The following is a 15,064-nucleotide window of genomic DNA, read 5'->3' on the forward strand; positions in this document are numbered from 1 at the left end:
GGAGAGAAGAATGATGTAAGATGCTTTGGTTCTCCATTCAGAAGAAAGATAAGTAAATAAAGGTAAATAAATAAACTTTATGTGGCTCGTGTATGATATTATGAAAACAAGAACTATTCTAAAATAGTTTTAAATTTCAAAAATGCACAAAATATACGCAACATAGTACATTTTATATGGCATTTTATAAATGATAGTAGCCTAATAGCTCAGACTAGCATGATCTCATCATAGCTTAGAAGATAAGCAGGGTCAGCCATGGTTAGTACTTGGATAAGGAGACCACCAAGGAAGATGGGAATACTATGCAGAGGAAGGCAACAGCAAACCACCAGTGCTCGTCTTTTGCCTTGAAAACCTCATAGTTCTGGAACCTCATAGTTCTGGAACCACCATGAGTTGGTTGTGATTTGATGGTGCACTCAGGTTGCCAGGCCCCCTCAACCTCCTGGCGGGGGAATTGGGGCCTGGCACTCACCTTTCCTGGGGGGTGCGCATGTGCAAAGCACGCACACATGCTCCCACAAGCGTGATGATATCATTTCCGGGAAGTAACATCATCACGCGGTGCCCCCCCCAGAGCACGCCCACACTCCGCAGGGGCTTGGATTGGAGCTGTTGCAGAGTGGCCCAAAACGGGCCCAATCCACACCAAAACGGGCTCATTTCAGGCCCGTTTTGGCACAAATTGGGCCTGTTTTGAGCCACTGCAGAGTGCAGGAGCGCTCCTGCCCTCCATAGCACTGAAAATGGCCCCACTTGGGCATGGATTGGGCCCGTTTTGAGCCACTGCGGCGTGCAGGAGCGCTCCCGCGCTCCGCAGCGGCCCTCATCCGGGCCAAACTGGGCTGATCCAGGTGGCTGCTGTAAACCCATGTAAAACTGACTCATGCTCTTGTCACGTAGAAGCAGCAAAACCTTGTAAATAAAGCATAAAGGTATAGAAATGAAAAGCAACAGCTCAGAAACAGCTGCATAATGATGGAAACAGCTGCATAATGATGGAAACTATTAGAAGGCCCTTGCTTCATTTTGTTTGACAAAAAAAATGTTTTCTGTTGGAACATGTCTTTACAATTTTAAATTTACTAGTCAATTGATAGATTACTAGATTAACGTGATAGGAACCAGTCCTGTATACTCCACTGCATTCTCCAATAGTTTAGACAGAGCTTGCTGCTGCCTGCCCAGAAATTCTTCCTCGGGTTTAGTTGACCCTTGGGTACAGCACGTGGAGCTGTCTGCAGTGAGAGAAGGACAATTGTCATGCAAGTGCTGTTGCACAAGCAGAACAAATCATAGGGTCCAACCTATTACAGAGAAATCTTACAATAACTATTTTGCTTAGATAAATAAAATGTTAACAGTGTTACTGTTATAATTTACAGTCATGTACATGTGTGAAATGTGGGAGTGGTAGAAAGCAGTCCTCAGAATGCTTTGCTTTTTATTCATTTAAGTGGTGAGGTACTACTTCGTAGATTGGAGCAACAGGCCAGTGGATGCAAATTGCTTTGTGTGGAATAAAATTAAATAACAAAAGGTACAGACAACCGGAAATGTACTCTATCAAGTAACCGCTGAATTTTTATAATAAAAATTTTCTTCTGGAATAAAGTACTAGAAGATATTGTCCAAGAGTGGTTGGTTAATTGCAAAAGATAAATTGAACTATCTATTATCTGAGCAAGATGTGGCTGTATAAAATTCTCTTAATTTTTTAGTTAACATTTTACTAAATAGAGAAATTCATGTAAAATGTCAAAGACGACTCAAATAAGTCAAATAAATACAAATAATTTAATATATTTCCATTTTATTAGGGGATTTTTTTTGTTATCACTGAGTGTACAGTTGTGTTACTTTTCTAGATATCTAAATCTTCCCTTAATTCCTCTCAAGATCTTTAGAGTGAGATTTGCAAGAAAAAAAAATCTTCCAATAAAATTGCACCATAATCTGTCCAATGAACTAAATGAGGATTTGAACTGATGACATTTTAGTTAAAGAGAAGTTTATAGACAAGTTGATTATTTGCATTGACATATCTGTCTGCAATCTAAGCATCACATCTTCTTTTGTGACATTGTGCTGGCACAGCAGTCCGTATGTTCCATATGAAATAATTGTTTGCTGGCACAGCACTCTTATGACTGAGCTGTTAGTCATTTGAGGTTCTCCACTGAAGCCTTTCTTGAGGGTTCTTGAGTATAGTCCGTTATTATAATCATATAGATTCTCCTGCAGGATATTTTAATTTATTATAATCTCAGTGAAGCTGAATTTACTGCAGACAATAGTGGATGTCCAGCTCATCGTGCTATTCTATTGTGGTGTCAGGTGATGCTTGTATGAGACTAGAAAGGTCAGAGAAAGTCATTTAGGTATCTTAGGAACTTCTTTTACACAGTGATTTGGATTTTTAACTTATATTTGCTGTGGTCTACTACCACCGAGCTGTGGGCCAAGAAGTTCCTGGTTCAGATTTAATATCAAGCCCAAACTTGTAAAATGTCTTTGAAGCTTCTGTTCTTTCAGTCTCAACCAATATTTAAACTGAAGAACTGAAATTCTGAACACCTGTTAAAAGTGGCATTCTTCCCCATTTTCCTGCACAATCAGTTTAAATCAGTGCTGCCAAAATTATGTTTCTTTTTATCTCTAGGAAATACAGTTTGGGACCTTGTGAGGATTTGCCAAGGAGGGAAATTCCATATCCCCTCTACTAGCCCCTACTAGCTTCTGCTTCTCCCCTCTTCGTCTGTCTTGCTTGCTTGACCTTGTTCCCTCCTTCTTCTCTGGCTCTTCTCCTCCTCCATCTACTGTCTTTTTTCCTTTCTGTTCTCTCAGCTATCTGTTTATCACCAGCTGTTTCCTGCTAGAGATGGGCACAAACCGGAAAAAACAGAACCATGCGGTTCACAAACCTACCCCATTTCATGAACCGGTTCGTGAAAACATCACATCCAGGTCAGCAAATCGTCACTTCTGGGTCAGCAGAAAGTCACTACCAGACCAGCAGAAGGCCACTTCCGGGTCAGCGGAAGGTCTGCAGGAAGTCCATCCCCTGTTGCCTAGGAAACTGATTGATCAGTGCCAGGCTGTCTGCAGTGACAAACCAAAAAAAAGAACCAAACGAACCAGCCTAAAGTTCATGGCGGTTTGTCAAAAATGGGCTCCGATGAACCACCGGTTCACGAACCACGAACCAGCCTAGTTCGTCACGAACTTTGGTTTGTATTTCGGTTTGTGCCTATCTCTATTTCCTGCCCCATCAACTGCTTGCTTCACCCTCTTGTCCTTTTCTTACTCTCCTTTCTTACAGTTCTCCTCTTCCCCAGCAATGCCTGTGGTGTTTCTTTCCTTTTCCCCATCCTTTCTCAGCTCCTGTTCCCCTCCCAGCTTACTTCCTTCTACCACCTGCCATATAGATCCTCTGGTATTTCCCCTTTGCTGGCCGCCACTTCCTATCCTCTTGCTGTGGATCTATTTCTGCCTCATGGTGCCCAGTCAGCTAAACTTACTCTGTTCTGCACAGGAGGGCCATCCCTTGCCATTAATTATATGAAACTGAGTTGCATATAAGTAGGCTTATACATATATGTAGTATGATTTACAAGGATTCTGTTCAGTTGGAATACGTCTAATTATTATGTTAACTACAAGCAGCAACTGAAATATTCTTGAAAAGTTTCCAGGAATGTTTTTCCATCCTGTAGTTATATCTGCTTCTGCAGCATTTTCATTGTGTGTTACTACAGATCATTCATTTTGATTTTGGATTCCGGTATTAAGGACCAGCCAATAAACAGTGACGTTGCAGGTGTTGAATAGCTGCTTCTTTATTCTTATCTCTCTTTTTCTAAGAGGTCATAATGAAACCAACATTATTTTTTGTAGAAGTGAAGCTTCTGGAATAATGATTGCTTCTGGTATTCCCAGCTTTGAACAGGTACTTTATATGTTAGAAATGCATAGATAACTAATCCAAAATCTGAGAAAAACAACCTAAACTAACATTTTTTAAAGAGATGTTATGTGAGGACTTGCATTCTGTTACCTACAAAGCTAGTTGTAATATTAGGAAAGTATTTAATAATGCAGACAAAGATGTAAAAACCTTCAGTGACTGGAAGTTAATGATAGAAAATGTACACACACACAGACACAAAGGGAACACTTCCCACTGATAGGAAGTGACTTTTTGGCCTTTTCCAAAGAGATATCTAAAATTCCATATGTCTCAATTTCCTTTATAGCGACTAGCCTTTATAAAAGATGTTCTCTCTCTTAGCTCCCATTAATAATTATTGTGCAGTTGCAGGGCAGACTTCATTGATCGGTTTCATGTACGGATTTGAATTATACAGGAGTGGGAAGTTACAATCGTCCTAGAGAAATACTCACTTACACGACACATTACAACTGTAGCCTATATTGAATAATATGTCACTTTGAGCCCAGTTTTGTAATCCTGGCAGGTTGATGGTTGTTCCTGAGAGTATGCCAAGTCATCCATTGCTGATGTGAGGCAGCCCCTGTGCCCTCCTTTTGCTTGCTGCCTTCTCATCACAGGCATGGTGGTCTTCGTGTCAAAATACACAATACACCAGACGTGCTGGGTTACATGTACACTACCTGACTCACAGTCAGAAGTACTTTCTGGGGAACTCCCCTTAAACCGTACTGTTGGCACTGCATTGTGAAGAGATTTCCCACTTCCCACCAACTTTTACCTGTTGAAATAGTGGGGTGGAAGTATTTGTTTCTTTCATCTGGCTCCATGTGCCCCAGGTAAGACATGTAAAGGTAAAGGTAGTCCCCTGTGCAAGCACCGAGTCATTACTGACCCATGGGGGGATGTCACATCACAATGTTTACTTGGCAGACTTTTTACGGGTTGGTTTGCCATTGCCTTCCCCAGTCATCTACACTTTACCTCCAGGAAACTGGTTACTTATTTTACCAACCTCGGAAGGATGGAAGGCTGAGTCAACCTTGAGCCGGCTACCTGAACCCAACTCTGGCCGGGATCGAACTCAGGTTGTGAGCAGAGCTTAGACTGCAGTACTGCAGCTTACCACTCTGTGCCATGGGGCTCTTTCTAGGTAAGACATGTAGAGCCAGAGAAAAAAGTGCAGAAGGCCCTCTGCTGGCAAAAACTGGATGGGAGGGAAGCCAGAAGCTCCTGCGAGGGGACAGTGTCCCCTCGCCAAGCAAATGAGTGCTGTTTAAGTTGAGTTCTCCTGATGTATGTCTGACTGTGAGTTGGATAGCAAACCCACAACCAGGTTGTCAACCTTCAGGTGGGAACTGGAAATCTCCCAGGGTTACACATCTGGAGAAAATGTCTGTTTTGGAAGGTGGACTGTATGGCATTATACCCTGCTGAGGTCCCTCCCCTTCCCAGGACCCAGCCCCAAATTTCCAGGAATTTATCAGCCTGGAGTTGGAAACCCTATATGTCAGGTGTATCAGGGCCTCATATGCAAGTGACTGCCACTGCCTCCTTGTAAAGAGATGGAGATGGTGTTGTGCTCATGCCTCAGCTACAATTCCTCCTGAAGAGGATTGCCTTCTCACAGAGACACTGCTTCAGATGCAACTACAAAAGCTGTCTCCTCCTGTTCTTCTCAAGGAACAGCCTTCCAGAACACTAGCCCACTGGGAAATCTCCTGGCCATTTAAATGGCCAGTCTGTGTCTGGGATTATCAATTATTTTCAGCTGTTTTAACATGTCTAAGTTTGTTAGTACCTGTTGAGTACATTCTCTGACCAGATTTTAGTAGTATCAGTAACAGAATGCATGCATATGAATATGAATATTTTCCTTTCTTTGTTAATGAGAACTATATCCAGTTAAAAGTGTCCAGAAAGGAAGAAATTTATGCTTTGGTGGTGCAGTATGTCAGGCTTTATATATACAAATATCTTCTGTTCCATGATCTGCATCATAAAATTTTCAGATATGGGGTTAAACATTAATAAATGTGTTTTATAATAAGAAGAACCTTTAGAGACCCAGGAGAAAAGAAGCAAGCTTTAGATAGCTAGGCAAAAACACAAATGTAAGCTCATTTTCTTCAGCACTCTAGGAATCCAATATTGGCCATTTGGGAGTGAGAAACATTTACCTAAACTGCAGGAAATGCTGTAATAAATTCTTAATCTACAGTTAGGTTCTGAGTGCCAATTCACAGATTCTTAAGTTAAAGGGGATCACTACAATTGCAGCCATTGTGAATATTCTGTGAGTATTGTGTCTTTCTTCCATTGGTGAAACCTGAGTTCTCTTTTGCACTTACATGGTCTAACCTAATTAACATAGTCTAACCTAATTAACTCCCCATCACACCATTTCTTCTTCATTTTCATCCAGTTTGCAGACTCTGCAACATGCCTGATAACAGCTGTTTCTCCCCCTGCTTTTTATATTTGCTTGTTGGCTTGTTTTGTGTCTTCTTTAACATACAGTCTGAAGAAGAATTCTGAGGAACTCAAAACTTTGCTTACTTACTACTTCATGACATTTCTATTACTTTTTGATTCTAGATACTAGAAGTGAAACAACTAAGGTAGTGTTTTTATTTTTGAAGCCAAAACTAAAGAAAAATGCATGAACATAAAGAAGAAGGCTTTACCCATAAATGAAATTAGCAGGTGACCCCAAGTCAGGAGTTACCCTTTCCAGGAATCCCTTAAAAAAACATTTTAAGCTAAACAAGCAACAGGTTTGGGGTCTGAACAAACAGCACATACTTGAGATTTTAGTTAGGGAAACTTCCTTGAAAGGATGCCTGTAATACTGCATACCTTGAAAACATTGGAGGTTGTAGCACAGATTAATCCACTGCTGACATAGTTTCTACAGCCTGATAGATCAGAGCACACCGTATCTCAAATGATCCTACTAGCCTTACATGTGGATCATCTAGTATTTCTGCATGTTGGAGCTATGACACATTGTGAATTGTTATAAGAAGGTAATAGATGGAAACAAACCTGGTATTTGTCTCCGTCTATAACCTCCACTGCCCCAGGAAAAAAATCAGCCATGCAGACTCAGCCTTAGAAATTCTGCCCATAATTTTGGTCAACGGACTTGTTTTCAACCCAAGAGGGAAAAAAATTAGGCTGTAGCACCGAATACTTTTTTGATAGTGGCAGCAGTTCAGATGAGGTAGTGGCACAGGCACGTATTCCTCCCCCAAAGTACTTCAAATAACATGTGGTGTGAGACCTTCATGTTAATACCTCCTGCACATATTCACCCACCACTGTCACTGAGCACAGTTCTTTGCTACCAGTTTAAAAGATTGTATTGAGAATACCATTGATACATTCCCAATATTAGAGTTAATTGCTATTACAAGTTTTTCCAAATAGAAATCAAATACCTTTCAAAAATATTCTCTTGTTTGAATAGTTAGATGAGCAAATCGTATAGTTGAGCCAGTATCTAGTTCTTTTGACTTAAAAAATCTGGAAATAGGGTGTCTTGGTTGAAACCATTGTTCAGTTTTGTGTAAGGAACTCTGGGTGAACCAATTAAATTAAGGATTATCTAAAAGAAACTCTCCTTCTGTCTCAGTTTCATTCCCTCTGTCTGCAATATGGGAATAATAAAAGTGACTTATATGGCTTTAAAAATTACTGAGATAATATATAAAGTTAAGTATTATTATTGTTATTATTTTCATCAGAAATTGCAGGTATTATTGGAGGAACATTGTGGTTGAGATGAGAATATATCTGTAAATCTGTGGAATATGGAATATTTTGTATAATTTTTTAAAATGTTTGACTAATAAGGCTGTTTTTGTTGATGTCAGGGACTGTGATCTCTAGTAATCTCTAACTTCTGATTTTTGCTCAGTACGTGACAGGTTCACAAGCACCTTGCTCTAAGAATTTGCAGTCTCTCTGTGCACTATGCTGGCAAAACCTGTTGTGGGATGCATAGAAGCAACCCTAGTTTAAGGTTGCTTTTTGACTTGCTCTTGAGGCAGAAATAACATTTAGAGAAGTTGGGAAATTAATAATTTTAAGGGGGATGGGAAATTTGGAACTTAATTATTAATTTTGATGGTATTCGCGGAATTTATTGAGTAGGCGGACCTGGGTAACAGTGCAATAGGCGCTGTGGGGTTAGTAGCCAGAGGCAGAAGTTATTTGAGGTGGTGGTGGATATGTGGTCAGGGAACCCAGTGGTCATGGGACGGGCGAGGTATGGCAGTGGGGCTAGGCATTATAAGGGAATGAGCCAGAGATATGGCTATACTCGAGTCCCTTCCAACCTTTGCCCCATCCTGAGGGATGCTGGTAGTGGGGCTAGGATTCAGTGCCCTCTCCCGTCACTGCTGTTGTGCAACGCCAGGTCCATTAATAATAAGACTGCAACCCTCCAGCAATATTTTGCAATGGAAGAGGTGGATCTGGTGTGCATGACCGAGACCTGGGTATGAGAAGGTGAAACTGTCACCCTGAAAGAACTAACCCACCCACCCACCCCCCGATTTCTTGGTCCTTCATCAGTCACGGGACAGTGGCCGGGGGAGCAGGGTGGCGATGCTCATTCGAGAGTCTCCATCAGGCCATTCCCTACACCAAAGATTGGCAGTATTGACTGTGTGGGCCTGGTGTAGGATGCCGAGGAGAGTATAGCCATCTGTTTGGAGTACTGATCGCCTTGTGCACCTGCAGATGCCTTGCCTGGCCTGTTGGAGGCGGTAGCTGGGTGGGCCTTGGAGTATCCCTGGCTTTTGGTCCTGGGAGACATCAGTGTTCATGCCGACAATGCCGCCACCTCATGGGCCATGGACCTGATAACTTCCATGGCAGTGTTAAAACTCTCCCAGTTTGTATCAGTTCCCACACATAGAGCAGGACACACGCTGGACCTAATCTTTGGGGTGGGGATACAGGTGGATCTGGATGAACCTATAGTAGTGCCATGGTCAGACCACCTCGTCCTGAGGGCTCGTCTGGGCACTGCAACCCCTCCCTGCTTGGGCAATGAGCTAATTTATGCTCGCCCATGGAGTCAAATGGCTCAAATTGGATTCCAGAACGCTCTGCGGGATCCGATGCCCTTTGGCAGCTTGTTGGATGAACTGATAGAGGACTGGAATGCCCGTCTCTCTGATGACATCGACAAGATTGCTCCCCGTTGCCCTCTCCGCCCCTGAACTAGAATAGCTCCCTGGTATACTGAGGAGCTACGTCAGATGAAATAGGAGCTGAGACAGCGGCTCCGTGACGAAGTGTCAAGAACATCTTATAGAACGTTTATGAAGGCCTATGAGGTGGCAGTGAAAGCTGCAAAGAGAGATTACTATGCAGCCTTCATTGCGTCTGCTAGTTCTTGCCCAGCACAACTTTCCAGAGTGATTCGGGCTTTAACGTCCCTTACACATGGGACAAAAAATGTGAATTCGATGATAAGCTGTGAGGCTTTTGGAAACTATTTTGCAGATAAGATCCTGTCACTCTGCCGGGACCTGTCCACCGTGGTTGATGCAGTATGTGAACTGGTGGCCCCTTGGCCATCTCCAGGGTTGACATTAGATCAGTTCAGACCACTCTCCCAGGAAGAGGGAGACAGGGTCCTGCATGCTGTGAAACCTACCACATGCCCACTAGACCTGTATAATTTTGGTTCCTTGCCTCCTCAAACTTAACCCTCTTGAGGCTCCATCCCCCCTCAAATCTCGAGGAGTTTCTCAACTTGAAGTTGACAATTCTAATAACAGCAATCTGCTTTAGTTCAGAACTTACATTAAAACTAACAGTGTATATTCTTTAAATAACAAAACTAATATTCTTATATGTTCTTATATGTGCCGTTAAACTATAAAGTGCTGTAAGTTTAGTTTTGTTTTACCATATTTTTTTCAGAGCTGGTTAAAAACCTACGGTTATCTACTTCCTTCTGACACACGAATGTCTGCTCTACACTCAGGAAAAGTTATGCAGTCTGCAGTTTCCACTATGCAGCAATTTTATGGCATCCCAGTAACAGGAGTGTTGGATCAGACCACTATTGAGTAAGAGTTTCTTTTGCAAATACTTGAAAGCATTGTCTTTCTCTAGATTATCTATGATTTATCTTCAGTTGATGGATCCTTTGAGAGATACTTTCCACATCTGTAGTAATTTGCTCTGCTTACAAGTAGAGAAGTGAGGTGAAAAGGGCCAGTATGATTTGGTGAATAGAAAATTGGACTTGGAGTTGGGAAGAAAGCTTCAAAGTCCACCCATTGCTGTGATGCTCTGATTAGGGACTGTCCTATTAAATATTGGACTGAGTTAACCTACATTTACAAATTCCAGTGCTCTGGAAAAAAACATGCACCTGAGATATCGAGCAAATAGTAAAGAAAATTAACTGGAAACTGACTGATAAACTGAAATAATCCATGTTAAATCCAAAATGAGAATATTCTTCAGGGATTTGCACTAGTTTAACTAAATTGGTTTAAACAAGTCAGTGCATCACATAGAAAGATGCTCAGGCTTAGTATGCAGTATACAATATCACCATCTTGAGGGCTGTTAATGTGATTTTTTAATTCAGTCTAAGATACTGGTAGAGGGGAGTTGCAGTTTTATTGCTCTTATGCTATTCTTCATATTTAGAAGAATTTGTTTCAGCCCATATGTCTCATCCTGAGGTAGCCTTAGCCTAATCTTAATGAATTGTTTAATGGATTGAACTGTGAAAGAAGCTGTTCTATGCTTATGGGTAAACAGTTTTTACTTCATGCCAGTCTAGACATAATTCATGCGCATGTTGCCCTTTCTGCCCCTAACCTACAATTCAGAATGTAAATACACTGATCTGTAAATACATTGAACCACTTAGGAACCAAAGTGTTGGCAGCTATTTAGTAACCAAATAACAAAATATTTTTTCATATTCCCAACTTTCCTGGATGATAGGAAGTTCCAAGGGTAGCCTTCGCAGTTGACCAGGAAGGAGAGAAAGCAATAGTTCTTAAACTGTTTGTTCACAAATTTACAGGTTGAACAGGTAGGAAATAGGCATGCTCGTGTTCTAATCCTAAAACATCTTCAGTCCCTAACCACAACACTAAAGACTACTACTTGCAGCTAGTTCTAAAAACACAAATACTATGTGCACTCACACCAATGGAGTATAGAGCTAAAATATTTTAGCGCTAGGCTCTCAGGCACAAAATCTTGCCCCCTTTCGTGCCTACATGTCCTAGGTAGGGAGTTCTGGCTTCCCACAGAGAGCCAAGCTACAAGTGACGAATTACACTTGAATGGCAAGTGAACAGACTCACATGTATTCCTCCCTGTTCACTTGCCATTCACTTGCGCTCCACTTGACCACCGTGATCAAGTGGAGCACAAGTGAATGGCAAGTGAACAGGGAGGAATACACGTGAGTCTGTTCACTTGCCATTCAAGTGTAATTCGTCACTTGTAGCTTGGCTCTCAGTTCTCTTTGACTGACACAGTAGCAGCATTGATTAGGCACATCCTCCTCAGAGAAGTCTCTGTGAAGCAGCATCTTCCAAGGTATTTTCTGCCTTCATTCTTTCTAACTATTTCCCTTCCTTTTATTTCTTGTTTTGTCAGGAGGATTTTGAAGAAATCTTCCCCTCCCCTTCACTCAGGGCTGATTCCAGACACACGTTCTCTGTTTCAACAACTCCAGTTTTGTGCCTTATTGTTGTTGTTTCCATGTCATCCTCCATTACTGTCCCAATCATGAACAATCTATTTTCCCCATTAAAAATGGACCTTTCTCAAGATAGCATTGTGCAGATGATATTTTTTGTGTGTCCAGGCGGGAAGGTACACCTTCTGTTTGATTGGCAGAAATGCCCCATTCCACTGCATTTTCACAGTGTCCTTGATACCAACAAAACAGAGTGTGTGTTTGGTTTTTTGGGATCATGGCAATGTCATAACAGTGTTACTAGATTAGGACAATACAAGGACAAGGGTTTGACATTTGAAAAGTTCCTGGAGTATTCTCTCCATTTCCCCCAGTAAGGGGGGGGCAATTAGTCTTTTTAATGTAGATGAGGGCAATGTGACATCCAGAATCTGGCAGTAATTAGCATTACTGAAGGATTCAAGTATTGCATTATTCTGGAGCAGCACTATGCATAAAACAAAAACATTTTTAAAAGTTGCCGGAAAATCGTGATCGTGGTATAACATTATGGGTATAACATGATGTGCAATCAGCCAAAGTTTTTATGTATAGCTGAATTTTTAAGCATTGTTAGTAGCAAAGAGGCAAGTTGTCTTCCACAGACGTTTACAAGGCGTTAGCGCCTTTTCTGCCTGGGAGACAGGCAGGACATTGAGACTTGTGCTTACTGTCAGATGTACATAGAAGAAACCAGATGGAACTATTTCTCCGATCAGAGCCATGCTGTGGGAACAAGCCCTCTTGATGTTGGATGTGATAGCAGAAGTTCCTTTAGTCTCAGTGGTGGCTCCCACATCATCAGCTCTGACTAAGTCACTCTCAAAATCATCAGCCCTAATTTTAGGTGGTTAGCCATGTTGGTCTGAAGTAGATGAGCAATGTTCAAGTCCAGTAGCACCTTGAAGACCAACAAGAGTATCCAAAGTATAAGCTTAAAGAGTCAAACTCCATCATCTATGAGTCAGAGTGGAGATCTCAGAGTCTTTTTTCCCAGTCAGAAGGTGAGAGGGGTGTTGCAAAGTAATAAGATAGGATGTGGAGGTAAGAGAGGATGTGAAATATAATTAGCTTGATTCCTCCCCTGCTATAATCAAGCAAATTACAATTCACATTCTTCCTCCACATCCTATGTTACTCTTTAAGATGCTACTGGACTTGAACCTTGCTCATCCTCAGTTTTAGCACCACAAATACTGAACTTGATGCCAGATCCCTTTTACACAGGCTGATTTTGGAGTCAGTGAAGCTGATTGAATGTAAGCAACAAAAACAAAAGTGTTGGCCTGTATCTCCTTCCAAGTCTGTGCTTAAGAATCGAAAGGACAAGCATCAGCCCAAGTCTGATGAACAGAGATCTTTCCCTTGATCATGATTTCACCAGGAATAACCAACTCGATGTGCTTCTCTCCATCTCCAATGCCTGAGCCATCAGATCCCAATCATGGACACCATGATAAGGCATTCTTTCAGTATATTGGAACTGATTTCTCAAGGTAGAGCAAAGGGAAAGACTGCTCCAGATTAACCATTTGGATTAGCCATCCAAGTCATTCCAAGCCTTTTTCCTGAAGCTATAAGGCAAGGTACACAGATGGTCACCAACAGCATGGCCACCAAATATATGAACAAGTAAGGGGCACTGCCTCCATAAATTCTTTCTTACCTGCAGCTTCTGAGAGAGACACACCAGGTGTCACATTAAACCTGTAGTGATATTAATTGTCAGCAAAGATGACAGACCCCTTGTGTACTTCTTCAATCACAAAGGGATAGTTGGTCTTGAGTGGTCTCTTCAGACTTCTTACTTGCCACCCATCTCATACTGTGCAATCCGCCTTGAGTCTCAGTGAGAAAGGCGGACTATAAATGACATAAATAAAATAAAATAAAAATTTTCCACAGATGGAGCACAGCAGAAGTCAATCTGTTTGCCTCTCTGTACAACAAGTGCCATAATTACTGCAGAAGAGCAGGAGCAGAACATCACTTCCTGGATAATGCCTTCCAGATCTTTTACATTTTTCCACTTGTTCCACTCATCACCAAAAATGTATCCTGATCACTACCTTCTTCTCAGTTTATCATGGTCATACATTATGCCTGAGGTTATCTGCTACACCTCCTCAAGGCTGACAACCTCCTGTCGCAGAATTGCAGAAAGATTCTACATCTGGACATGGCCAAGCTGAATCTGGTTGTGTGATGGAATGCCTCAGAAGCATGCCAGTGACTTTGATGGAGAATATACAAGAAAACTACCCTCTGTTCATTAGCCAGGAGAAGGGTGCTTTCCCTGTTCCTATGGGAGGGACAGATAACTCCAAGGCCTCCCAGCAGGGCATTCAGCCAAGGCGCTGTGGCACCAGAAGGCCCTGGAAACACCTCTTCAGTTACTTTGATGAAGAATGTGAAAGAGAGCCTTCTACCAGGCACTCCTGTGACAGAAAAAGGAAACACTTTTGCCTGTTTGCTATTGCTCAGGGATGGGAATAATCTGTTTTGTCATCTCTATCCTTGAATACCTACTCTATGTTCTTAAAGGCTGGGTCAGTCTTCCCTGTCAGTGCATCTAGTTACTCTTTCAACTGTGAGATCACACCTAGAAGGCTGCTGTTTCTTCATCCAGTCTGTAGTAAAGACATTTTTCAAGATCTCCATTAGACTTTATCCACTTATTTTGTTCCCTGCTCCACCATGGAACCTGCAGGGCTTGCTTTATCAGTTAATGAAAAAGCCCTTTGAGTCTCTGTCTACCTGAAACTTGGCCTGTTTTCTTTGAAGGTGGCCATTTGGCGGCCATAATGCCTGCTAGGTGGTCCAGTGAACTGCGTGCTTTGCATTCTGAACTCCTCGTTCCTGATTTATACAGGGAGAAGGCCTTGCTGTAACACCAGACATTTTCTCCATTTCTAAAATTGTTTCTGGATTCCACTTCAACCTGAAACTGGTTATTCCTACTTTTTTCTCTCAGTCTGTCTTCAGAGACCGAGAGAATACTTTACTATGGTTTTCAAAAAGCACAGGCCTTCTGCCTAAACAATGCAGTTCCTTTCAAGAAAACTCCAGCCATTTTTTCCAGTTTCTTTGGCCTTAACAAGGGATAGAGAGTCTCTTCACACACTTCAGGCACTGGGTATCAACAGGGGCGGTACAAAAGTTTGCCGTGCTCGCGGCCGGCTGGCCCCCGTGATGCCCCCCTGGCATCACGCACCAGCATGCGTGATGATGTCACGCATTACGTCATCATGGGAGCGCGTGCGCCGCCGCTGGCCCAATTGCAGCGGCTGGCAGCCTCTGAGCTCTCCCGCTCGGTTGCCTGCCCCGCCGCAGATGCCTGCCCACGGTGGCTGCGCCCGGCCGGGGGCTTGTGT

General features: G+C 42.3%; 1 protein-coding gene across 2 annotated transcripts in view; it reads left to right on the top strand.

Annotated features, from left to right (window-relative positions):
• The window catches only part of MMP24 (matrix metallopeptidase 24), a 55,116-nt gene that overhangs the window by 5,855 nt on the left and 34,197 nt on the right, over positions 1 to 15,064 (top strand). For both annotated transcript variants that reach the window (XM_054980905.1, XM_054980906.1), the window contains exon 2: positions 9,899 to 10,047. In XM_054980905.1, coding sequence (XP_054836880.1) covers positions 9,899 to 10,047 — 149 coding nt within the window. The remainder of the gene's footprint in view (positions 1 to 9,898; positions 10,048 to 15,064) is intronic.

This window comes from Eublepharis macularius, chromosome 5, assembly GCF_028583425.1.
Source record: "Eublepharis macularius isolate TG4126 chromosome 5, MPM_Emac_v1.0, whole genome shotgun sequence".
In the NCBI taxonomy this organism is placed as follows: Eukaryota; Metazoa; Chordata; class Lepidosauria; order Squamata; family Eublepharidae; genus Eublepharis; species Eublepharis macularius.